Source organism: Pyxicephalus adspersus, chromosome 2, assembly GCF_032062135.1.
Source record: "Pyxicephalus adspersus chromosome 2, UCB_Pads_2.0, whole genome shotgun sequence".
Lineage (NCBI taxonomy): Eukaryota > Metazoa > Chordata > Amphibia > Anura > Pyxicephalidae > Pyxicephalus > Pyxicephalus adspersus.
In genome coordinates this window covers 134,737,549-134,762,382 of record NC_092859.1, presented here as the reverse complement: position 1 = coordinate 134,762,382, position 24,834 = coordinate 134,737,549, and the positions used below count along the sequence as shown (strand labels likewise).

At 38.3% G+C, this 24,834-nt stretch overlaps 1 protein-coding gene across 4 annotated transcripts in view; it reads left to right on the top strand.

Annotated features, from left to right (window-relative positions):
* Positions 1 to 24,834, top strand: part of TP53BP1 (tumor protein p53 binding protein 1) — a 72,157-nt gene that overhangs the window by 45,838 nt on the left and 1,485 nt on the right. For 2 of the 4 annotated variants that reach the window (XM_072402480.1, XM_072402479.1), the window contains exons 9-25: positions 35 to 143; positions 534 to 622; positions 1,527 to 1,708; positions 2,893 to 4,807; positions 6,863 to 6,997; positions 8,667 to 8,903; positions 10,609 to 10,666; positions 12,870 to 12,962; positions 14,515 to 15,004; positions 15,400 to 15,552; positions 16,729 to 17,009; positions 17,853 to 18,032; positions 19,632 to 20,053; positions 20,766 to 20,957; positions 21,105 to 21,323; positions 22,185 to 22,397; positions 23,839 to 23,933. In XM_072402480.1, coding sequence (XP_072258581.1) covers positions 35 to 143; positions 534 to 622; positions 1,527 to 1,708; positions 2,893 to 4,807; positions 6,863 to 6,997; positions 8,667 to 8,903; positions 10,609 to 10,666; positions 12,870 to 12,962; positions 14,515 to 15,004; positions 15,400 to 15,552; positions 16,729 to 17,009; positions 17,853 to 18,032; positions 19,632 to 20,053; positions 20,766 to 20,957; positions 21,105 to 21,323; positions 22,185 to 22,397; positions 23,839 to 23,933 — 5,063 coding nt within the window. The remainder of the gene's footprint in view (positions 1 to 34; positions 144 to 533; positions 623 to 1,526; positions 1,709 to 2,892; positions 4,808 to 6,862; positions 6,998 to 8,666; positions 8,904 to 10,608; positions 10,667 to 12,869; positions 12,963 to 14,514; positions 15,005 to 15,399; positions 15,553 to 16,728; positions 17,010 to 17,852; positions 18,033 to 19,631; positions 20,054 to 20,765; positions 20,958 to 21,104; positions 21,324 to 22,184; positions 22,398 to 23,838; positions 23,934 to 24,834) is intronic. The other 2 variants (XM_072402481.1, XM_072402482.1) reach the window with 2 other exon arrangements.

Sequence of the window (24,834 nt, the reverse complement as noted above, 5' to 3'; positions counted from 1 at the left end):
GCTTTGGGTTTTTATTATTAACTATTTTTTTCAGATGGACTTGTTAGTCCTACTGTATCTAAAATTGTTTCCACGCCCGCTGACAGCCTGCGCCTCTTGCATTTTTCTGGACAGACCAGTCTTGTACCTGTCAATGTCTCCCAGTAAGTATTTGTAGTTGTTTTTACTTGATAACATTGTGCATGATGAGGTTGACTTACTAGAGCATGTTCATGTTGCAAAGGGAATTTTTAAAACTTAGCTTGGAGTGTATATATACCCAAACAATGATCTACTTTGCTGACTTCTGTTCTGTTAAATATACCATTAAAAGCATTTTGTTAGATTTGTTTTAGCAGTGGATTTTAAAGCTCTTGATTAGTTGATGGTAAAGCTTCACCTTAAACACTTGTGTGTATCTGTTTATTAAATATGAAAAATAAATAAATATATATATATATATATATATATATATATATATATATATATATATATATATATATATATTCTTGTGTATTGAGCAGTCATTAGCTGGCTTTCCTTTCCTCCTGTAGAGTTCCCACAGACCTTACTTCTCCTTCCCCAGATGATATCAAACCTACTCCCATCATTGTTCCCAGTTCACCCACAGCGCAGCATGAAGGTAATCGATCTGTGTAACTTATCTTGTCAATCTTGTATTTTTACATATAAAGGAACGAGGTTCAAATTGAGATTAGTTTTTACTTCAGCATGCTAGAGTGTGGGTCCTTCCTGAATTTGGGTAGTAGAAATTACTGTGGTTTTCACCCAAAGCAAGAAACCATGAACCAGGTGTTGCTGGCTAAACAGCTTGCAGAAGATCCATCGGTTCATGTTTAATGCCCCTTCTTGCCCCTCTCATTAGTGGTAATTTGTTAAAGGTAATGACTGAAAATTTGAGAAGGTTCTCCTAGTAAAGTTTTAGAAATGGGGTTTGGAGGCAGTTGACAGGTTAGCATTTACTGGGAGAACATATTGAAAAGACTGCATATCTCAAATGTTCTAGGAATTACTCTGATCTCCTACTATTGCAGCATGGTGTCTCAAAGGTTAGCACTCTGGCCTTTGTTGTGTTAGGTCCCATGTTCGAATCTCAACCAGGACACTATCTGCATGTAGTTGCATGTTCTTTCCATGTCTGCATGGGTTTCCTTAGGTTACTCTGGTTTCCTCCCACATTCCAAAATGCAGTTAGGTTAATTGGCTTCCCCCTTAGGAATTGACCTTAGACTCTGGTAATTATAGATAACTAAGATTGTGAGCCCCTATGCGGGACAGTTAGTGACAGGACTATAGACTTAGTTAAGTGCTGCATAATAATATCTGTGCTATATAAATTTTATTTAATAATCATGACTGGCAGACAGAACTCACTTTCCATCTTACAAGTTTCATTAGGATCGTCGAGTTAAAATGAGTAAAGAATCTATTTTTTGAGCAGGAGTCTTTGTGTTTTGTGCATTTTTTTTTTTGCAGAGCTTATATTATCGCTTTTTTATATTTGTTTTTTTATTTTCTTGTTGAAGATATGGAAGTCACGGTACCCTCAGATAAGACAGAGCTGGCAAAACAGCCGCTCAGAGAAGCTACAGAATCAAAAAGTTGCTCCTTTTCCCCTGTACCTCAAGTATCCACTCCAGTTTGCCAAAGTGCTTCAACATGTGTGCCAGGGTCATTTGTTGTACCATCACAGCCAGAGTTCTCCCATGTAAGTTTTTTCTTGTGTACTTCTGTCCTCTGTTGTAAAACTTATTGTGGTAGCATTAAAATAGCTGAAAAATTGAAAGATTACTACACCTTTTGCCAAAACTATATTTCTTACAATGTTTGCTGGAGGACACTAAGGATTGCCTTATCCTTAGAAGTATGAAAACTAAGGAGAAAACCTTCCTATCTGCACAGAAAACAAGGGCCGAGTTTACCTTGGTGTCCTAGGAATTGGGAAATCTACTTGTTGGCTTTTTTCCACCTAAAAGATGATTGTTCTGTCTCAGAACAGTGTCTCACCAGACTCCTAGAAATGGTGCCTCTGGTTTTGCCTGCACAGTAGAACCCTAAAAACTTCTATGGGGCTAGGGCTTCAAACACACATGCAATAATTGTCGTTGGAAAGGATCTTTCACAATCGTTTCCAAAGACAAATGCCTGAAAGATGAATGAGTGTACCACATACACGCTGTTCTGCTCCTTGGGGAAGGGAGTGGGACAACGACACTGCTCTCTCTCCCCCCTTCACTTTCATTATCATCGTTTCTAGTCCACCATTCGTGGATATGCCAGGACAGTCATCTGGACGACGAGCGTGAACACATGCTAGAAGGCTACGTACACACGACAGATGATTCTTAGGTGATACGAGCTGTCTGGCTCGGCTCGGATAAGAATCTGACGTGTACAGAGGTCGTCCAATGTTGTTTATGGATCTGTCCTGGCAGATCTATACATGACCTACCACTATGGAAGTGAAGGGAGGAGTGCGTAGCGGGGTGCCACTCAATCATTATTCCCCCTCTTCTCTCATAGAACAAAATGGCACTGTATGTAGTGCGCGCGTTCATTCATCTTTCAGTCATTTGTTTCTGGAAACGATCGTGGAAGGTAGTTTCCAAAGACAATAATCGAGCGCGTGTACATAGCCCAAGTCTGTATTTGAGATGGCCTAAACAGGTTTTAACAAATAAAAAGAAGATTGCGGAGAACAATACAATAGATGTGAGGTTTTTTTTTTTTTTTTTTTTTTTTTCAGTTTTTGATATTATTTGTAATAAATGGCAAAAATTTATTCTTGGAGTTGTAATAAAGTAACTCCTAGGTCTATTGTCTTGTGTATTATTTTGTAAGTAAAAATAAATATTTAGAATACAGTTTAACAGCTTTGTAAATATTTTGCAGGATGTGTTCATACCAACTCCAAGTCTTGAAGATTCCCCTTCTAGAGATCAGCCTAACCAATTAGAATTTTCAAAGGATGAGGATGACGAGAAAGGTCTAGATCTAAAGCTTGAATCGTCTGAATTGGACTCAAAACATACTGAGGGAGATGTAACCGATGAATGTAATCTACTGCTATCAACAAGTGAGCTCAGCGAACCCATGGAGACAGACCATGCACGTGAAGATTGTGGGGCTACACAAATTAAAGAGGTTAAAGAAACTAGTCAACCTTTGTTAGACAATGAAAACCAAACAAAGTTTGAACCAGCAGTTAAAGGAGAACTACCTACAAACAGTAAACTCCCTTCATCGTTATGTGCTGATATAAGTGATAAAATTGACAACAAAGAAGTTGATTGTATTACCATTACAAGTAATTCTGAAAGTCAGGCACTTTTGGTGCCATCGTTAAATTCTGATGCTTCTCTGAGTATTTTAGACCAAAACTTATCCAGTGAAAAATCAAATGTAGTTGTTGAAAGTGTGTCTGATGTAGAGGAAGTTCCCGAAACTCCATGTGAAAAAGACAGTGAGGATTTTATGGCAACCAAAAGTGTTCATGAAGAAGAGGAGGGCAACATAAATTTAGCATTGTCTGAGACTCAACAGCCTTTTAAAGACAATGTAGAACCATTAGACAATGATGACTCAATGGAGGTTGATCAAAAAGCACCCTCCCAAGATAATTTACCAAAGCCTTGTGAAAGTCAAAAAGAAGTGCTGCAGACAGAAAATGAAAATAATACTGCCATGCATACACAGACTAGCCACTGCATAGTACCCATGATTGTCAATATTTCTGCACAATCTGAAATGACTGAATGTAACAAATCTCCAACCACATCTACTAAAGAATTACACATAGATAAGCCAAGTGCTGATCAGAAAGCTGAAAATGCTAATGAATCAGATTCTCCCAAAGATGTATTGGGAAAATCTTGTAAAGTAGGTGATAACCCAGACAATGTGAAGTCAGATTGTGTAGTGCCTTTAGCTATCGATTGTAACATTTTTGTAAATCCTCCGCAGCAGAATTCAAACCTTCCATCTACCAGCACTGATTTTCTTGTTACAAAAGACAAGTTACCAGATCTAGACCAACAGCAATGTGCCCAAGAGGATATCAATATCGTGGAGAAAGAAACTCAGCAGTATCCAGTGCCTATTGAAAATGAAGAACGTGAAGCAAATGCTCCTAAAGAAAACTTGATACCCTCTAGAAATAATCCAGTGTCAATAACCCCCAATATGCAAAAACCACAGGACAAGGATAATTCTGATGTAATATCACAAGCAGAACAGGAGCCACCAGCAGTTAAAGTAGTACCAAATGTCAAAGAGGACCACCATAGAAATAAAAACTTGTGTGGGTTGGATACAAAACAAGTAAATGAAATGCAAGATGTTATTGTAATAGAAGACAGTCAAGAGTTGTCATTTAGTAATCAACAGGAGCCTATCCTGTCAAAAAATGTACCTGATTGTGAGCAACAGAAAAAAGCAGAAGTAAATGATCCACCTGTTTCTGCACTACATAATCCTAGTGAGGCTCCACAAAACAAGACTAGTATTTCGGAGGATTTAAAACGGATAGAGCCTCAGCATGTAGAGAAAGATGTTTTGGTTCCTAGTACTAGTGACGTTCGGAAAGATTTAGATATGAATACTGAATCTGTTTCTGTTCAGAAGGAGGATCAGCAGGTTGTTCCGTTGAGGGCAGATAACCCCAACACTTTCCCTTTGTCTTTTAATAAATGTACACCCGATACATCTGTTGCTTCCTGTGAGGATGAGGCACATGGAGTGGACTCTGAGTTCCAGGAAAAAACAGGAGAGCAATCTACGCGTGAAAGTATATGTGAAAGCTCTAGTGGTAAATAAAATTTACTTTTCTACTTTAAAGTATAAATCTGGCTTTGTAATTGGTATTATATACAGTGTCTTTATGAATGTAAATTCATATCAGTGTTCTCCCCAGGCCTTTTTAGTAACCACCCGGCTGTTTTTGGGTTGTTATTGTAAAACTGGGTCACAATACAGGTGTTCCCCGAGTTACATCCGACATACATACAAAAAGGACTTCCCTGCTCATTCCTGTGCAGGACAGAGGCTTGATGGGAGGAGGGGGCTGTTTGCATTACTTGCAGAAAGTCTTTTGCTGCTCTGCAACATCTTGTAACTCTTTAATGACCAAGACAAACTATGCAGTTGTTTCTTTTTGCATATCAAAGCACAGCTTGCTCCAGAAGTTATTAAATGTCTAGCTTCCATAAAGTTTTTATTTTATTTTTTTGCTTTGTGATTAACTCACAGTGAGGATTTTATACAGTAACGGACACCACACTGCCTAATAATATGTTAAGACAAACATCTGTCCTAGTTGCATTTATTAAAATATTGTACCTGTTCCAATTGGCATACAAATTCCACTTAAGAACAAACCCGTGGACTACCTGTACAGGGGCCCACCAACCCGCCTAAAACTTCTTCCCACTCAGCTTAAAAAAAAAAATAAAAAAAAATATATATATATATATAAATATAATGTGTGCACAATTTCTGGATGGCCTACTTTGTTTTGTTAAAAATTACCTTCAACTGCTCATCTGTACAGTTGGTATGTGAACAAGAAATGATTACCTTATTACGTCATATTTCTGACATTGATATAAACCAACAAGTTGGCCAATGGGATTAAAGTGTTATGGTCATTTTTAGTGTGTGGTTTGGTTGGATTATTTTGAAGATTTATTTCGGAAACCGGTGGCATGAATGAATTGCCTTTTTATATTTATTACCAAATTACTTTGATAGCTTTTGTTCCTTTTTAAAATCCCTTTTTTCGAAGTGAGTGCTTGTGAGCTTTTTAACTTTAAGCTTTTTTTTAACTTTATTTATGTTTTACTTATATGTGACCCATTGCAGAAACTGAACCACATTTTAAATAACAGTACTTTTGAAGCAGAAACAAGATCTCTTTTGATACAGAAACAAGTGTATTTTGGATAGATTAGTTGTTAGTACACTTTACTTTTTGAATTGATGCTTGAAATGAGAGTTTCAGGCAGCAAATGAAAGCGGTCAATAACCTATTAATGCAGTCAAGCAAATAACACATTCCTATAGTCAGAATGTCTAAAATCTTCCACATACAAACACCCCCCTCAAATCAATTCCAGGCCTTTTATCTGCTTAATTGATAATGACATAACAAAGGAATTGCCCACACCAGCCCATGAAATAGCCTTTGAGTCAATTGTCTGATTACTTTTGAGCCCTTGACTGAAATGAAGTGATTGTGTAAAAAGGCTTTAGTTCCTCACATTTTTATGCAATCTTTTTGTTCAACCCACTGAATTAAAGCTGAAACTCTGCAGTTCAACTGCATCTGAGTTGTTTTATTTAAAATTAATTGTTGTAATGTACAGAACCAAAATTAGAAAAAAATGGTCTCTGTCCAAATATTTTTGTACCTAACTGTATGTGTATGTATGTATATAATATATAATATATATATATATATATATATATATATATATATATATATATATATATATATAATCATGCAGTTAGGTTAATTGGCTTTCCCCCAAAATTGACCTTAGACTGTTTTATTGACATATGACTATGGTAGGACTTTAGATTGTGAGCCCCTTTGTGACATAACTATGGACTTTTGTACAACGCTGTGTAATATGTTGGTGCTATATAAATAAATATAATAAATATAAATATATATATATACATACATAGGGTCTGACAATAAGAAACATACATACATACATACATAGGGTCTGACAATAAGAAAAATACAAAGATGCATGATTTTACGAAGATGTTTTCAACAAGATTGTCAGTTAAGATTAATGTACCAAAACTGTATTTAGTTGTAAATCTGCTCACTGAGTTTGATTTATGTCATTCATAGACTTTATACTTTCAGAAACGCCATTCCATTTCACCTTGCCAAAGGAAGGAGATCTTATTCAGCCCGTAAGCACTGTTACCCCACCCATGATTGGTCAGTTGAAACGGGGACCAAGGAGACATAGTACACCAATCGGTGAGTTTTATTTTTTACAATTTAAAATAATTTAAACTGTTATTTCTTCAAATACTACACCACATAAAATTTTTTAGGTATTAGATTAGCGGCTGAAGGTTTAAATTCTCCTATGTGATTTTTCTCCTTCATGGCATTTTACTTGCCAGACATACTTGTAAATCAAGGGCCCTGTTAACCAGAAAAATGTCCCTTTGGCTGGGTCTACACGGACTGTTTCCCCAGTGTTTAACCTGATGCTTTTAAAGGCCTATGCTTGAAATTTTAGGTGCTTTTGAAGCTTGCCTTTAAACCGCTGGAAAACGTCTATGCATCGTTGTACCGCAATTATGTTTTAAAGCATTTCTAAACACAGGAAGACATGGGCTTTTAAAGCTCCAGGTTAAACGCCGGGGAAAACGTCCGTGTAGACTAAGCCCTTGGTTGGACAATATAGAATAGAATGTATGGGGATCGCCACTTCCAGGTTCCCCTTTTCAACTACTAAGCTTTTTTTGTGTCCGCCATAGTGTTTGAATGCTGTTTTTCAGTTGTGGTGAATTCTTCATACAGAGAAGGTGAAGCAACCACCAGTCAATAAGATACATGTTGTTTCCTGAAATTGTGCTGAAAACCTGCTGCAAATGCTTGGGGGAGAGTATAAATATATATGCACCTGTACTAATATTTTATAATATCCATAGAGGGGAATAAATGTTCCATAATAGGCTAAGATCTAACAATAAAATGCTACAAAAAATGTCGTGGGCAATGACGCGAATAAAAATTTCCTACACTGTCCTAGTGTCTGCAATTTTGTACTCCTGATCATCTTGGTCAAGGTCATTAAAAATTAAATTTCATTTTAAAAATAGGTTTACTTAGGCTTCTTTGCAGCCAATATTACCTAGGTAATACTAAAAGACCAGCTTAAATACCAACATGGAGAACTTCCCTTTTGATGACATTGCCAGCAGTACATTTGGTCTTCTTCAGTCAGTGGGAAGTTCTAAATGATGTAATTAGCAGTACTGACATGATGGCCTCAGGTACTGCTCTCTGTAGTAATACATTGAAAGTACTGTACGGGGTGCCATTGTAAGGCCTTCTTAGGTGGCTGGACCATTACATAATGCACACTTGGATGGATTTATTAAAGCTCTCCAAGTCTGGAGAGGGTACATTTTTAATCAGTGAAAGCGGGTGATCCAGCAAACCCTGGAATGGATTTCTTAAGTAGTTTGCTATTTGTTGGCAAATGTTTTCAATTCTGGACCCAGATCCATTCCCAGATTTGCTGGATCGCCCAGCTTCACTGATGAAAGTGTCTCCAGCCTTGGAGAGCTTTAATAAATCCGGCCCAAAGTCTTCCAGGTTGAGTGCTGCTGGACAGAAAACATATTTATTATTGCAACCACAGTTGTGTGTGTGTGTGTGTGTGTGTGTGTGTGTGTTTTTTTCTGTGTCCTTTCAGGGGTATGTTTTAAAAAGAAAATCACTAGTTGGGTCTTAAAGTAATAATTTGCACGCTTTTAATAAGCATTTTACTTTTTTCACTTATTTTACTTACTTCCCTTGTTCAGCTGCATTATTTGGAGATTATACTATAAATGCAAAAAAAAAAAAAAGGATTTTGGATTAAACAAAAAATACTTTTTTTTTCCTTTATTTTGGATTTATGCTCTTTCAGTGGTCGGAGGCTGTCCAGACAGCACCCTTGCAGCCAGTGATGTTACAGCTGAGAGCACGGTGGCGACCAACAATGTCACAGTTGAGAGTGCCATGGTGACCACAGATGTGTCTGAGGAAAGTGAAAGGGGAAGTTCTGGATCTGCCTTTGATGATGATGGAAAACTTTGTCTGAGAATGAAACTTATTACTCCTGTAAATGAGGAGAGCGAAGGGACTCCGCAGTTTAACTTGGAAAGTAAGAAGTCAAAGCTACCCAAAAGGATAAAATATGTTTTCATGAAAAAAAGGACTGCTGCTGGAAGCAACAAATCAGATCCAGTTTTGGGTTATGGATAAAAAATGTGATTAATAGAATTCTTGCTTATAGCGTTGAAAAGTGACCAGTCTTCTAGAGATAATGGGCTTGATTTAATAAAGCTCTCCAAGGCTGGAGAGGATACACGTTCATCAGTAAAACTGGGTGATCCAGCAAACCTGGAATGGATTTGGTCCAGCACTGAAAACATTTGCTAACAAAGCAAATGACTTAGAAATCTATTCCATGGATCATCCAGCTTCACTGATGAAAGTGTATCTTCCCCAGCCTTGGAGAGCCTTATTTAAATCAGTCCCGATGGTCTCTTCATTTGCTCCAGTTTTCATAAACCATCCCTTTTGTCTAACAATCTGTTCAAGTTGTCATATTTGGCTGATGACTAGAAGCAGAAATACAGGTACTCTGGTCTGTTTGCGCAAATGCAGTTAGTACACAAGAGTAATATTCATCTTGCTTGTTCGCTGTATTTGGGGAATATTTCAATTGGGAAGATAAAATGCATGTGCAAAAATATTCCAAGATTTGTAAATTTGGCCAGTTGTGACCAGCAGTACATTTAGCAGTAAAACCAATATTCTTTTTCATTTTTATGGTTAATATAGATGTGTATTAAACCTGAGCATTTCTGATTATATGAGTTTCAGAGTATATGATTAAAAAAAGGGTCATAAAGAAAGGCCAACATGATACAAAAGTCAGTAGACCTAGAGCTATATCTGTTTGTTCCAAGCAAATTACTGTTCCTCCTACCCCCTAAGCCACCATTTTTTTTTTAATGGAATCGGTGGATCCTAGAGACCAGTATGAAGGCTTGGAAAGTGAAAAGGGCTGTATCAAACTGCTTCTACATCTAAATTGTTGGTTTCATATAACTTAGTTTATCACTAGACTGAAGGATGTAAACGTGTCATCTGCTATAGTAGTACTTTATTATTTGGCAGCCAGTGACTTTAACCTTTTGCATTCATGAACAGCTATGGTCACTTCTGGTATCCAACACTCAGGAGCATCAGATCCCCCCCCCCCCCCCCAAACTGAATTGGCATTCTATGATTTTACATAGGACACCATAGTTATTATTATAAAACTGTGTTTGTATAGCGCCAACATGTTACACAGCGCTGTACATTAAGTATGGGTTGCAAATGACAGACGGATTCAGACAGTGACTAAGGAGGAAGAGAGGACCCTGCCCGAAAGAGCTTACAATCTAAGAGTTATGTAGGAGCCAGCCATTGGAAACCACAGCATGCAATGGAAGGTTCAGTATCCCCCACACATAGAATGGTTGGGTTTTACATATTTGTTTTAGGTTGCTTTAAGCTGTCTATTAATGGATCTACCGATAATGCATCTTTAGGTAGACAAGACTTTAGATGTTTTATGACTGATTTATTTGTAATGTTGGCATACGTTTTACAGTATAAAATCTTTTCCTTCATTACATTAATCTGTCCTACAAAACATGATTCCAATTCATGTGTGTCAGAACTACTTTGAAGTGTAATTTATTAGAAAATATTACATTGCTTTAAGAATATTATATGCATTATTTCATTATTATTGTCTGAATGTCTCAGTAACTTGCTCTGTGTACCCTTTCATTTCATTAATGCATTAACAGAACCTGCTGCTGCAGAGAGGACAAATGGAACAGCTGCTGCTGCTGGGGGTGCTGTCAGGTAATGCATCCCTGTTGCTGAGTAAAGTAATTAAACCCAATGCCCTTTAGAGAGAATTTATGTGTAACATTATACATGGAGGGATTAGGGGGAAAAAAAACACATTTTGTTATCAGTATTTGTATTCTTAAAGTAATAATTGCATTCACAGGAAACTCATATCTAGGAGTGGGATTCTTCATTATCAATTCCAGTTTGCCATTAAGGCTATGTACAGACGTTCAATATTTGTCGTTGGAAAGGTTCTTTCACAATCCTTTTCAACAACAAAAGACTAAACGACTGCTGTACAGAGAGGGGAGTAGGGAGAACGACAGAGCGGCACCCCGCTGTGCCCTCTCCCCTTCACTTGTATTACAATTGTTTGTGGATCCGCCAGGATAGATCCATGAACACTGTCACGAACACCTGATTCTTGGCCGATACCAGCCCTGAGGCGATTATGGGACGAGAATCATCTTGCGTTTGTATGTAGCCTTGGTCTACATGGTGTTTACAAAATTTGGGAGATGTCACACCATGGGGCTTTTTATTAAATACAAAAAATTGCTATTTATTGATAGAATCAGGCAAGAAAAATCAATAAATCAACCAATATGTTTTCACGGTCTTTAACTAACATGGCTAAATGAAAAAATATATATGATAAAGTAATCTTAAAACATAATCAAAACTTTACAGAAACTTTTGTTTGCTTAATCACACCCCTTAAAAAATGCTGGTGTTTAGTTATATTGTTAATGCAAGTCATAAACATTATCTATTTGAATTTAATATTGTCCATAGCTACAGTTGCAAGGTTTTCATAAATAACTTATTTTCTAGATAATTAGCTAGCAGTTATTAATAACTTGTAGTTTCCATGGTTATACAAAAGGTAATGCCATCAGAGAGCATACATTCCATGGGTGCTCTTATCCTTTTCTTGTCTACATGAGGATTAAAAATGTATAGAAAACTTTTCCATTTTTTTGACATGACCAGTGATGTGATGACTGGATCTCTGTGCTATGCGATGCAGACAGATCGTGGCTGGTAGTACAGGCAAGCAGGATGCTGTACCTAGCTTTGTAAAAACATATATATAATTTTATATAATGCTAAGCTTTCAAAAATAAAAGAATTGAAATCCAGGTAAAAATTGTGGTGGGCCAGGAGCACATTGTTGATGGAAAGGGCTTAACATCCTCCTAGAAAAGAGGTGGGATATTTCTGACTTGCCTCTTTTAATGCACATTGTGGGACGTTTGCAGTGAAATCAGAGTAAGCAATTTTAGTCCTGTAGAGGAGCTGTGGAAGACTGAAAGGAAAGGTGGGGTTTATCACCCATAATATAATGTTAATTATGGGCAGTGATTAGAAATAGTTTCAGTTCTGATCAGCCAATTCTGGTTTGCATGTTTATATCAGATGCAAGTAATATTAACATAGATCCCTAAAGCAAACCTCCCCCAAGCGATGTGTGTGGGCTGCCATTGCTGTTCTTCCTGAAAATGCTAGGTGACCTAGAGCAGTGGTCCCCAACCTTTTTGGATCAGGCGGTCCACTAAATCTAAGGACTCTGGACTGCACATGCTTGGGGAGCCGTGTGTCACTTAAAGGGGAAGAAACCCCAGAGTGACGTCATGATGCCAGAACCTTCCCATTCTCCCCACTGTCCAAAGACACCACCCGCCCACTGCCCTGAGCCTGCAATGCATATGGGAGAGGGTGGTCCACCGCCCTGGCCGATGTGCCCCCCCAAAGCGGGGTCCTTCCGACCCCACTGAGAGGTGCCACGGCCAGAGCCGTGGACCACAGTATGACGACCGTGGCCCACTAGTGGGCCCGGGGTTTGGGGACCCCTGAATTAGAGTGTTGAAGAAAGCCAGAGAATTTGTATTACAAATAAACCAGTTATGTAATTTACACAGCTTTACCAGACAATACAACTGAACAATGGACTAGTTAAGCAAAAAAGATCATTAAAGGTTATCCCGCTGCCCCCAGGCTGTGATTTGGCAATAGCTGAACAAATTCCTATCCCTCTATCCTTTCTGTTCTTCTGTTCATATTCAGATATGAATAAACTGTATTCTCTATATTTAACAAATTAACTGTTTTGTTGTTTCTTGTGTCTATTGTTCAGTTTTCACTTCAGCTTTATCATTTCCATGTCATTAACCCTATTAATAAGTTTCTTTATATTTGTTGTTCACCTTAGCACAGAGAATTCCCCATCTGTGTTTGTACGTGTGTGTGAGGTCCATCGGGAAGAGGAGAGCAGAGGTCAAAATGTGCCTACAACACCTGTTAGGTAATAATTGATACCTTTAATGTGTTTCAAATAATATATTTTTCCTTTACTTACATTGTTAGTGATATCTATATTTTATTTTAGCTTTTATTGCCATCAGCCTGTCTTTGCTTGAAATACAGTTTTTTGTAGTTTCTTCCCTTATTAAAACACTTTTATTGACTTTCTGTTATGTGATGGTGAGAGTATAAAAGAGATCTTCAATATGGGATCTAACCATCTGACAGACACACACTAGCTAATTGTAGCTTTCTTCCTTAGGCGAGGTGCTATTCTAACACTAACTTTTTATTATTTTATTATTTATTAAGTCAAGACTTTTCTGTACGTCACTGCTAAATTTTTTTTTAATTGTTGTCCCCAACTTGATTGTGTTGTGTAAGTATTGTGTCTGATCCCTGCTAGGCTGGATGCTGAAAGTGATTTTTGGGAGGTGGGCTGTGCGTGGGGCTTTTTTCAATTTTGCTTTAGTAGAAGTTGGCTGCAAAGTACTTCCAGGTCCAAAACTGTTGGTATTGCCTGCCTGCTTGCCCTGACATTAAAGAAGGTTGTGCATGCAAATCTCGATAGATGGTCGAGGTGTATATCTTTTTATAAAACAGTATTTATTCAAGATTGATGTAGTATACACTAGGTTTCAAATCAAAACAAGGTCCCTTACACATGTCCAACACTGAACGATGCATGAGCGAGTGCTGTACATACAGCAGTGTTCTGTTCTATGAGGAGGGGATAGAGGGGAACAAATCAGCGGCACCCCGCTGTGCCCTTCCCCCCTTCACTTTCATTACGATTGTTCTAACATGCAGTATCATAGGTATCCAATTACAAACCTTCACATCAGCCAGCAGGCAAATCACTTTCTCAATAAAATCACTTATGACTTGTAACACTAATTATGTCATATATGTTGGAATCATCCTTTGCTGCACAGTACATTGGTAGGATCACACAAAAATGGAGTCTGAAGACACTCGCTACACATTGTTCTACAACAAAACAGCCTGTAATGGCCAGAGAATACACTCAGCTCATAGCTCAGAACATTTTGACAGATATTATAAACTGAAAGCACAGGAATCCTACTGGATCTTCATAATAAAATGCTTCATCCAGATGGCCTAAATAAAATGACTGAAATAGAAGAATAAAATTAAATAACATTCTGCAAATCACTACTGCAATATCTGTTCAACTGCCCTAATGTGGATATATAATTCCATATAGGTATGGATTGCATATGTGCGTGTGTGTGTGCACTTGTGTATGTATGCGTGATGGTGTTTGTTCACCCCCTTGCATTTCTATTGTGAATTTGAAAATTGAGTGAAAATCAACACATGGAGACATTGGTCATATATTACAATAAGGGGTTAATTTAAAACCTAGTGTATGCTATACCAATCCTGAAGAAGGCATTGATGGTGACTGAGTCTCTCTCCCTCTTTTCCCCCGTGGTTAGGCTTATTCTGTCCCTCAACAAGTAAACAAATTGCAAACATTCATTGCTTACATATACCTAATGTATTGTGCTGTTTTGTGGTAATTGCAGAGGACGTCCCTTCCACTTTTCCAACAAAGAGAAAGGTGGACCATCTATGGCTTCACAACACATGAAAGAAATACGTGAGCAAGATAGAGATCGCCAGACCAGTTCTGGCCATTCTATCCAAGACTTATCATGTGATCAGGACGATGACGCAATGGAAACTGAGCATAGTTTGGAGGAAACCGAACAACACGTTCAGAAGGAAATTCAAAGTAACAGTCAAGAAATGGTTTCTGCATCTCAGCAATTGAATCTGGATGAACATCCTTCTTTGGGACAAACAAACAGGGAAGTCCAGACAGTCAATACAGTGGACCCTAAAGCATTTGTAGTGTCATCCTTTACCCAGACTGACAATTTATCTAGACCACCAATAACAACTACTACTGGTGTGACACTAGAAAAAGGAAACAAACGGACAGAACAGGACCCCAGAAAACCTGAAAACACAAAACAGGGACTCGGAGATGATACTGAATCTGTGCACAGTCAGGTGAGCCGATATATATAGAACTGTGTGTAATGTAAAATACAGGGTGATAAGTGGCTTTGTTATATAATTCATTCTAGGAAAGGTTGAAAGTGAAAGTTTCAAGGGGTTCTCCTTCAAATAGTTGTTTCTGAAAGCCCAAGACAAGTACCACTTCTTTCAAACCTTCATGCTGGGTATCACTGTTGCAAGTGAAGCCTCAGAAGATGACTCCCATAGTGGTTTAATAACTGGTGCTAGCTCTCGGAGAAGGGTATACAAAGCAGAGGAGAACACCTAAAGAGAGAGATCAGGAATACACCCAGGCTGCAACATAAATGTTCTCCAATTTTGTAACTTGGGTGCTTTTAATAATCTGTGAGGCTTCAAAAAGAACTGTAATTTCTGTGATTTTCAAGGGTGAAGATGAATTTGAATTTCCACGACCTCCTCCTGGACGTAGCCTTCATCGACACGTGCGTACAATTCGTGAAGTACGCACTGTGGTCACCAGAATCATCACGGATGTCTATTACATGGATGGAACAGAGGTGGATCGCAAAGTTGTAGAGGTAATTTTTTTTCATTTTAAACTTTTATTAATTTTGGAAAATGAGGGAGAATTTTAAAGAACATTTCTTAATTATGTTGGAATGCTTAAGATTTTTTATATATTACAAACCAGATGTGTATAAATATTGGTTCTTGTTGCTTCAATAATATTATCATGAAAAAATTGTTTACTAAGCATTTGAACATTTTGTACATCTATGAGAACAGTAGCCAAGGAAACTAAAGCAGTGAAGTGGAACTTCTGTTCACAATAACAATTGAGTAACATTTAAGGTTAAAAATGTTGTCTTGCTTACCTATTTACAATCTTTAATCGTGGATTGCATCAAAATAAATCATGTTGCCCAATTTGTGGAGAGTTCATAAAAGGCTACTAAATCTAAAACATAACTGGCTCCTAATATGAGTCGGACATTTATCAGATAGTTCACCTTTATTCTGTGTAGTTCAACATGATCTGTATGATTTTTTTGCCTCACAAGGACATAATCTGGTTGTTGATGTTCCACCAACTGGCAATTGAGTAGATTTTTCCAGGTCTCCATTAACCACCACTGTAAATACTTTGTTCTCAGATGATTCTTGCAGTCTGGTAATAGGTTGTCTTTTGTTGAACAAATGAGTTGGATCAAAATCTTGAACAATTCTTATTGAACTTTTTACTGATCTGCTATAAATGCCTGTTGATTACATTACAATAAAGAGTCCCATGTGAACAAACCCTAAGATTTACTGTTTTAAGATTTAAAAGAGGAACTAAAGTCCCACTTTTTAAAATTTGGGATCAGCTAGGTCTTTTCTGCAGAAGGCACAGGCAATGTTCTTTTTGCAGTAAGTATTCTTACCTGCCTGAACACTCGCTTTAGTTGCCTGAAAAACCCGGCACATGCTGCATTCTCTTGAGGTTGCTGGGACTGAATGAACTCCTGCATGGAAGTTAGACCATCCTGGCTAATCAAGATAGTTGAATATTGCAATAAGGAAGAAAGCTAGGGTCAGGGGACAGGTACGTAGAACAGAGTTTAGTTTCACTTTAAGACCTATCTGGAGTGTTTTTTTTTTCTCTCCATATATTTCTTTTTTCTATTTTTCTGTTTTTGTTCTTGTTTTTATTTTTAAAAAGTATCTAGTTCCTCCCCACAAAAAAATGTACTTATTTATGTTCCCTTTTCTAGGAAGCTGAGGATCCCATCATTGAATGTCATGAATTTGAGAATGAGATGTCACCTTCAAGGACTGTGGTCTCATCCCTAACTTCTGGAGATCTTGCAGATATCAGTTCCTTTTCCTCAAAAACATCAAGCCTTCAGCGCACATCTAGTGGAGCAAGCAGTGGCCTGTCTGTGGGGCAAAGCACCAGTGGTAGTGGTTCTGACAGAGGAAAGGCACTAAGAGGAAAAGCTGGGCAACTGGAATTTGCCATGCCAGTTGGGCGTGGTAACCTTGGAAAATCGAGGTACTTTTTTAGGGAAATTCTAGGTTTAAACCCTTTTTTTTCCCAGCATGTATTACACACCAGGGTTTAAGGCTATGTATACACATCAGATGATTCCCTTCTGACTATCATTTCAGGGCTATTATCAGACGAGAATCTGACATGTGTGCAGTGGCTGTCTGACATCGTTCATGGATCCATCTTGGCGGATACACGAACGACCGTAATGCAAGTGAAAGGAACCGAGTGCAGCAGAGTGCCGCCCACTCGTTCCCCCCCCCCCCCCCCCCTCCATAGAGCAGAACAGCGCTGTATGTACAATACAGTGTGTACTTATCCTTTATTTTTGTGTTTATTTTCCTGCAGCACAAGTCTGACAAGCCAAATTGTCAAAACTGTGCAAGTCACTCACAGGCCCGCTGATATAATTTATTATTGGAGTGTAAAAGTTCTTGTTTTATCATGTTTTTCTGCCAATAGATTATCTAGAGCCAACACAAAATCTGCTATGGCCAACCCACCAACCTGCAAGAAAAAAATGTCAACTTTAAATTTTTTTATTTTTTTTAGAATGAAATGCTGTTGTCTGTATGACACTTTATCTTTTAATTATCAAGAAGATTAAGAGGGAAATGGATTAAAAAAAAAAATCGATGGTTTTATGGGGGTAAACGTTGAAATGAATGCTGAAAAGACTTAGGAAGAGATTGAAATGAGATTGGGAAGTGGTTGGGATGCAGCAATATTTAGTTCAGTTTGGATCCTCTATTGGAAAAGGGATGTATGATATAAATAGGATACTGTAGTTGTAAAGCCCTAGATCACCTAAGTACGATAAAGATAAACTTTCTTCATTTTTTCCAGTCCTAGGAAAATGTCCAGCCAGCCAGGGTCTTCACGCCAAACTGGAAGACAAACAGGGGTGCAAGTGAGTGAAGATGATGCAGATGCATCGCTTGGAAACAGACCAGGGGCCAAAGCGCCCCTTACACCCCGTGGAAGAGGGAGGAGGGGACGTCCTCCTTTTCGAGGAACTGGATCAAGGTATCCATAGACAGACAGTGTGGGTCAGTCAGTTGTCTTGTGTTTTAGGAGGAAAGTCTTTTTGTTTTGTTTTTTTATTTATTACCTTGTTTAAATGTCTGTGTTGACTTGTATTGGTTCTGTCTTGAACCTTGACATTTTTGAAAAGTGGCCAGTCCTACCAACGTATTTTTCTTAGAATGTGTCTTCTCTGATGGTATGTTTAGTATAGAAGGGGACATAAGTTTTGTTTACTATGAAGATGGTAAAATTGGGACCGTAACAAATGCAGGCTAAAGAAAAGGCTTTAAAGGATGTAAGAAAGCAATAAGACTGCTCAGCAGAGTTAACCCAACTTTTCTCCATTGGTATTCTCTGTATTTGCCTGTTATATAATATCCGCCCAGTGATGGGCCAGTTATGGTACAGACAGGGCTTACTTTGTCAGTGTTCTCCTCAGCCCCTTTTAGCCGAGCACACCACCTAGCACTTTTCAGCAGCCTTGGTTGGTTTTGGGCAGTTACTGATGAATTGGGTCACAATAAAGGGGCTGCCACCCGCCTACAGCTTCTTCTCACCCAGCTTAAAAAAAATTCTGGGTTGAGCACTGCTTTATTGAAGGCTACACTTCCCTATGCCCCCTTCTCAAAAGAGAGGAGCCACACCTAAAGCGTACCTAAACTCAGAATATTCACTTTACATAAAAGGGTAGACAACCTTTTATTGTAAAGTAAACATTCTGTTTGTTTTGACAAATTGACAAAGCCAAAATTGACAATTTGGCTTGCCAATTTGGACTGCCATGCGAGGTTGAAAATAAGTGTCTTTTTTGTGTTTTGGGGGATTTTGAGTTTAGTTCCTCTTTAACTAAAATGACCATCATCTGCAATGTATGCCTTTCTATTTATCATTTTAGGGAAGGTTTGTTCTCCAGAATAATAGCCATACTTGTGCTTTGATGCTCAGTTTTAGCTGGTAGGACTGGTTTCAAAGATAAGCAGGTTCATAAGATATATGGTAATATTTTTGGCCTGTCTTTACTTTTAATACATACCATTTAGAAAGATAAGTTTAAGTTTCATTTTAAACCCAGGACATCTTTCATACTCCCCAAGGGTTTACCTTTGCCATTTGTCATAATTCATATTGTGACACAGAGAATTTCCAAGTTCTTGTGTTTCAAACGGCAGTAACTGGTATGAGGGAATGTCTGATTCCCCCGTTTATAAATCAATACCCATTAGGTAGACTACGACAGGATAGCTTAGGCAGTTTTCAGGTTTACTTTAGATTATTTTATGTATCACATCAACTGACTGCTGGGTGAAACCCAGCATGTTACTGGCCATGGCAACCTAAATTTTCTTAATCTGGATTACTGCAGCCACCCTCTTGCATCCTGTGTATTCCAGCTGGAAAGAACTTCCTAAAATGCAAATAGCAGGTCTATCAATTTAAGATAGTTTTATGCTTTCTAAATGAACTCATTCACTGATTTATTTTGTGATAAGACCTGCATAGTTTTCCGCATGTAAATTTGACAAGAATATTTTTTTATTATTCAAAAAGAAGCAGAAGGTAATTTGTGGAATATTTTTTTAATGCTGGTTTTCTTTGCAGGGAAGCGGGCTCTTCACATGCCCAAGCTGAGGATTCTACTGCAGCTGCTGTTCCTGATGAAGAACCCTTCACACACATTAGTGCTTGTCATCCAGAAGCCTGTGATAGAGCAAGTCCAGGAACCCCTACCACACAGCGCAGCAACTCCCCTGAAATCCCCTATCAGACTCCATCAAAGAATATTAGCATGGACTCCTCATCTGGTAGTAGTTTTGTTGGACTCAAAGTTGTAGCCAAATGGTCCTCCAATGGTTATTTTTACTCTGGTACAATTACTCGGGATGTTGGAGGTGGTAAATACAAGCTACTTTTTGATGATGGCTATGAATGTGATGTTCTAGGAAAAGATATTTTACTATGTGACCCTATACCTTTGGACACAGAGGTGACAGCCCTCTCGGAAGATGAATATTTTAGCGCAGGTATGTATCTCTTTCTATATTTTATTTACCAGGTTTTTATTGATTATTCAGAAAAGTTTTAGAACAAGTGTAGGGGGGTCTTTAGGAATATCAGAAGGTACTTAACTTCATAATTTACAAAATAGAACAATGAGCACATCAGGATGAGAATAAAGTTATTGCTGTATAACAAGTTTTGATCTCCATTTCAACAAGATTAAAACAAGGAGACATTCAAAAGTAATCAAAATCCAACCAGACTCTACTCATGGGTTCCTACAGCTATCCAGATGCTGGTATATCCCCACTATTAGGTGACAACAAAATATCTAGTTTCTATAACTAAAGCATACAGTAACTGCTCTTTCTATTTTTTAACAAAACTTTGAGTCAAACAAAACGGTTTGGATTGCTGTTCACCTTACACTTTGAACGCAAAAGTGTGTTCATTTTAGTAAACCTGCCATTGATTGGGTCTGGTGATCCAGCACACCTTGAATGGAATTCTTCAAAGTCATTTGCTAGCAAATGTTTTTAATCCTTGGACCAGATCTATTGCAGGTTTGCTGGATCACCCAGCTTCACTGATAAGTGTATCTTCTCAAGCCTTGGAGAGCTTTATTAAATCAGGCTCATTGAGAGGGAAATGATTGATTGATGAAATTCCATGTGACCTTGTCTTTGTACGTACAAACCTTGAAATATTGTTTCCATATTTTTTTTTTTTTAATAGGCGTGGTAAAAGCCCACAAGAGAGATTCTGAAGAACTGTTGTACTGCATAGAAAAAGAAGGTCAGAGGAAGTGGTACAAAAGAATGGCTGTAATCCTTTCCCTAGAACAAGGAAATAAACTTAGAGAACAGTTTGGCCTTGGCCCCTATGAGCCATCAACGCCATTAACCAAGGGATCAGACATAAGTCTTGGTAATGTTTTATTTGTTTTATTGGTTGACAATTGTGTCTAATACTTTATAAATCAAAGTATAATGCTTGCAATTTGTCCCTGTCCTGTCTTTATCATTGTATAGAATCATTATATAAATTTGTCTCAATGTGACCTTTCACTTACAGATAATCTAGTGGAAGGAAAGCGAAAACGAAGAAGTAATTTAAATGTTATGAGCACACCAACCTCTTCCAGTACATCCAGCACGAGCACCCCAACCAGAAAAGGAACTGAAGTCCCCCGTAGTTCTCTAGGTTCTCTCTCTGGAAAAAGGAAATTAATTAGCGTAGACGATGACAAATCTCCTGCAAAACGTGGCCGCAAATCTGTTGTGGCAAAGTCTGGTAAGGTTTTAGTTCTCTTAATACCAACTGAACCCGATAAAAGAATTCACAGCATCAATCCTATGCTAATAAAGGTTACTTTAGCGCCTGACAAAATAAATACAAGCTTCCACTTGGTGCACTATATCTATTATAGCTGCACAAAATTTATAGTGGGTTAAACATTCAAACTGTTTATTTTTCAATGGACCTTATATGTGACCAGATTCAAGGGATGTCTGATGCTGAATGGTGACTGAAAAGTGACCATTTCCTATTAAGATATTCACACACAAAAGAAAATTGCTGCAACAACCTTTGTTTACAAAAGTAGAATTTAAACCTAAAATACATGTAATTGCAAGCAGGCAGGATTTTTATTGCAAATTGGACAGGTTATGTCTCTTCTGCAATAAAACAAACTTACCTGCCTGGTTACAATCTTTTGGTAAATGCCAACTGAACTGCGCCCAACCAAGTGTACGATCCTGGCATATCTGGGTGCTGGATATGAATGAACTTGTATGCACAGGAGTTGTCATTCTGGCCTTGACGGATGGCAGAAGATCCTCATCCCATAAACGGGCCGTTAGTGGCAGAAATGGAGTGAGGGGAGGTGAGGCTCTTGGGCACTGGGCTCATCTCTGTGAAAAATGGTGCCCATTTAAATCTTGGCTTTGTGATTTACCAGAGTGCATCAAACCGGCAATGAAGCCTGAAATAAGCATTTTTAATACTGTATCTTCATATGTTCACTGTTGAGGCCCACAGTGTCTAATGGATTCCATGAGTGGAAAGAAATTTGTTGTATTTGAGGGAATTGTCTAGGGGTATATTTAGTGTTTAGTGTCTTGCATATAACTAACTTTTTTTTTTTTTAAGGCTCAATTAAAGGAAATGACTTCATGAGCCCCAATGAGAGTGGAGACAACATGAGTGATCAGGCAAATCTGGAAGAGACCCATGGCCCTCTGCCTCAAAATAAATTGTTGTTTGCAGGTTATGCTTTTTTGCTTACTACAGCCACATCCAGTGACAAAGTCAACAACCGCATGAAATCACAGGAGATTCCGTGCTTCAGCAGTGAAGAGGAAGGTAATTTTAGTATTATGATTTTTTTTTTACCTGTTACTAACTAATCTTTCTTATGGGCTGGGATTTTCAGACTTTTAAATGGAGGGTGGTATAGACCAGCAATGGCGGACCACTAGTGGTACGCGGCTCTGGCCCCGGTGCACTCCCGATCATGGTCAGGAGAAGGACCCCACTGGGGAAACTCACCGGCCAGAGCCGTGGGCTGTGTCCCTGGACACAACCCGCTCACTCTACCATCGCAGGCTCAGATCTGCAATGGGAGAGTGGGCAGGGTTATGTCACAATGACGTCACCATTGGGGAGGTTTCTCCCCCTTTGAGTGACACCCGGCTTCCCGCACATGTGCGGTCGGGAGCCGGTGATTTTTGCGGGACCGCAGAGGTAGGCAACCACTGGTACACTGTACACAACCAAAAACAAATCGGCTGTATGTAGGTAAATGTTGGGAAACATTTCCTGACTATACAAGTTGCCCCTATGATGTTCAATAGGCCTAATTTGTTTAAAGACATCAGAATGTCCCCCCCCCCCCCCTTACATTTTCCTACAAAGGAGATTTATATATGGTTTTAAAATGGACCCACCTAAACCAATATATGTAATAGTGACCTATTTTTTGCCTGCTACTAAACTGGAAGACCGCAGAAGTTTCTGGTATGGTCATTGCTGAGAATATAAATGTGTTCCAAGAATCAGAAAGAAGATAGACTTGCTGGGTGTTAATATATTAATTCTTAGTTTATCTGTACATGGGGCCTAAAAATCTGTTATAGTGATCCTTTACCGCCCTGGCAGTATTCCCGAGTGTGGCTCAGGGTGAATTTTACATACCAAAAGCGAGTCTCACTCGGAGTAGTTAAAAAAAAAAAAAAAATCCTACCTGCTCCCCTCAATCCAGCGATGACCTCAGCGATCCCCGGCCGGCTTCTGCATCACATTACCGGTGTGATTGGTGTGATGCGTGAATTGTCGGTACCCCGGGGAGGCGGTATTTTCATGCAAAACAATGTACGGCTTTTGACTTACAATATTAATACAGACATATTCAGACTGCTAGGGGGGATTAAAGCAGTCTTTTAACATGGGGAAACCCTTGAAATAACTTTCAGGTTCTGTGGAACGGAACCCTTTCTATAATTACTAAATCCACAGCTCACAGTATATTGGTGTGGTAGTCAGGGGGAAGAATTGCCTCCCTTACAGATAACCAAAAAGATAATTTTTGACCAAAGAGAGAGAAATTGTAACTTTTGGACAGAACCCTGGTTGAGAAATGCTTCTTTAAAATCTCTTCATTGGCCACATTTAGCTTTTATTTATCTAATGCAGCTTAGAATCTAATTATTTTTTTGCTGAGAAAGAAAGCTCATTTGATAAATGACATCCAGTGTTTACTATTATGTAATCAGCACATACATTGCAATATTGTTTCTGATTGCAGAATACATTGAAAGCACACCGTATGACCGACGGTATACAGAGGATCAGCTGCGGGCTGGGGGGGGCTGCATTATTGACAATTTCAGTGAAGCACTGGTGAGTTTCTCATTCAATGTATTTTTGTATGTTATTTTAATTTCCAAAAACACTAGCTAAGAATAAAAGTGAGGAATGGGTTAGGTTAATTGAGGCTTTTTATGGTTATGTATGAGTGATATAACCGTAACAATTTTTATTTTATATATAGAGACATGACACTATGAACAAAGAAAAAGAGATGTCTGATCATAAGAATTATTATAAAATTGTAGATCCTAAATATAATTTTTTTTACTATGTTTGAATGAATAATTTATCAGTTGCAAGCTGTACTCACTGGAACCACCTCTGTCAGTGCTGTAACACAAAGCCTTGCCTGGTCCCAGCTATTATAATTACTGAAGCAGTTATAACAAAAAAAATACCAATAAACGTTCATTCTGTTTTATAAGCTGCAAAGCTGGGATGATCTCTTTCCATTAAACCCCTAATGACCAATGATGTCTGTTATTATAGTGATGTCTTATAGTTATTTAGACAGAATCATTTGTTTTAGGTAGTGCAACGGATGGCTGTAAGCTGAGGCTGATGCTTTTGAGACCCAGTGTAGGGAAGATAAATAATCCAGGGTATCTAGAGCAGCCCTTCTCAACCATTTTACCCTCGATAGACCCTTGAAATAATTTTCAGATGTTGAGGAACCCATAATAAAACCAATTTTGAGGGGTCAGTAGCAAATAATCCCCCCTACAATATTTGCTGGAAAACACCTTTATAGACAACAAAACATGTGATTGTAGTCATACAGCTGGCTTAACCGAGTGGTGTTGGCCCCAGAACTATGCAGGAAATGGATGTATACTGTATTCCAGATAAATTTACACATTTGCCCCTTGGCTTGTTGCTTGGTAAATTGCTAGCACCAGCCAAGAAACACTTCGGGAGTTCTGATCACAAT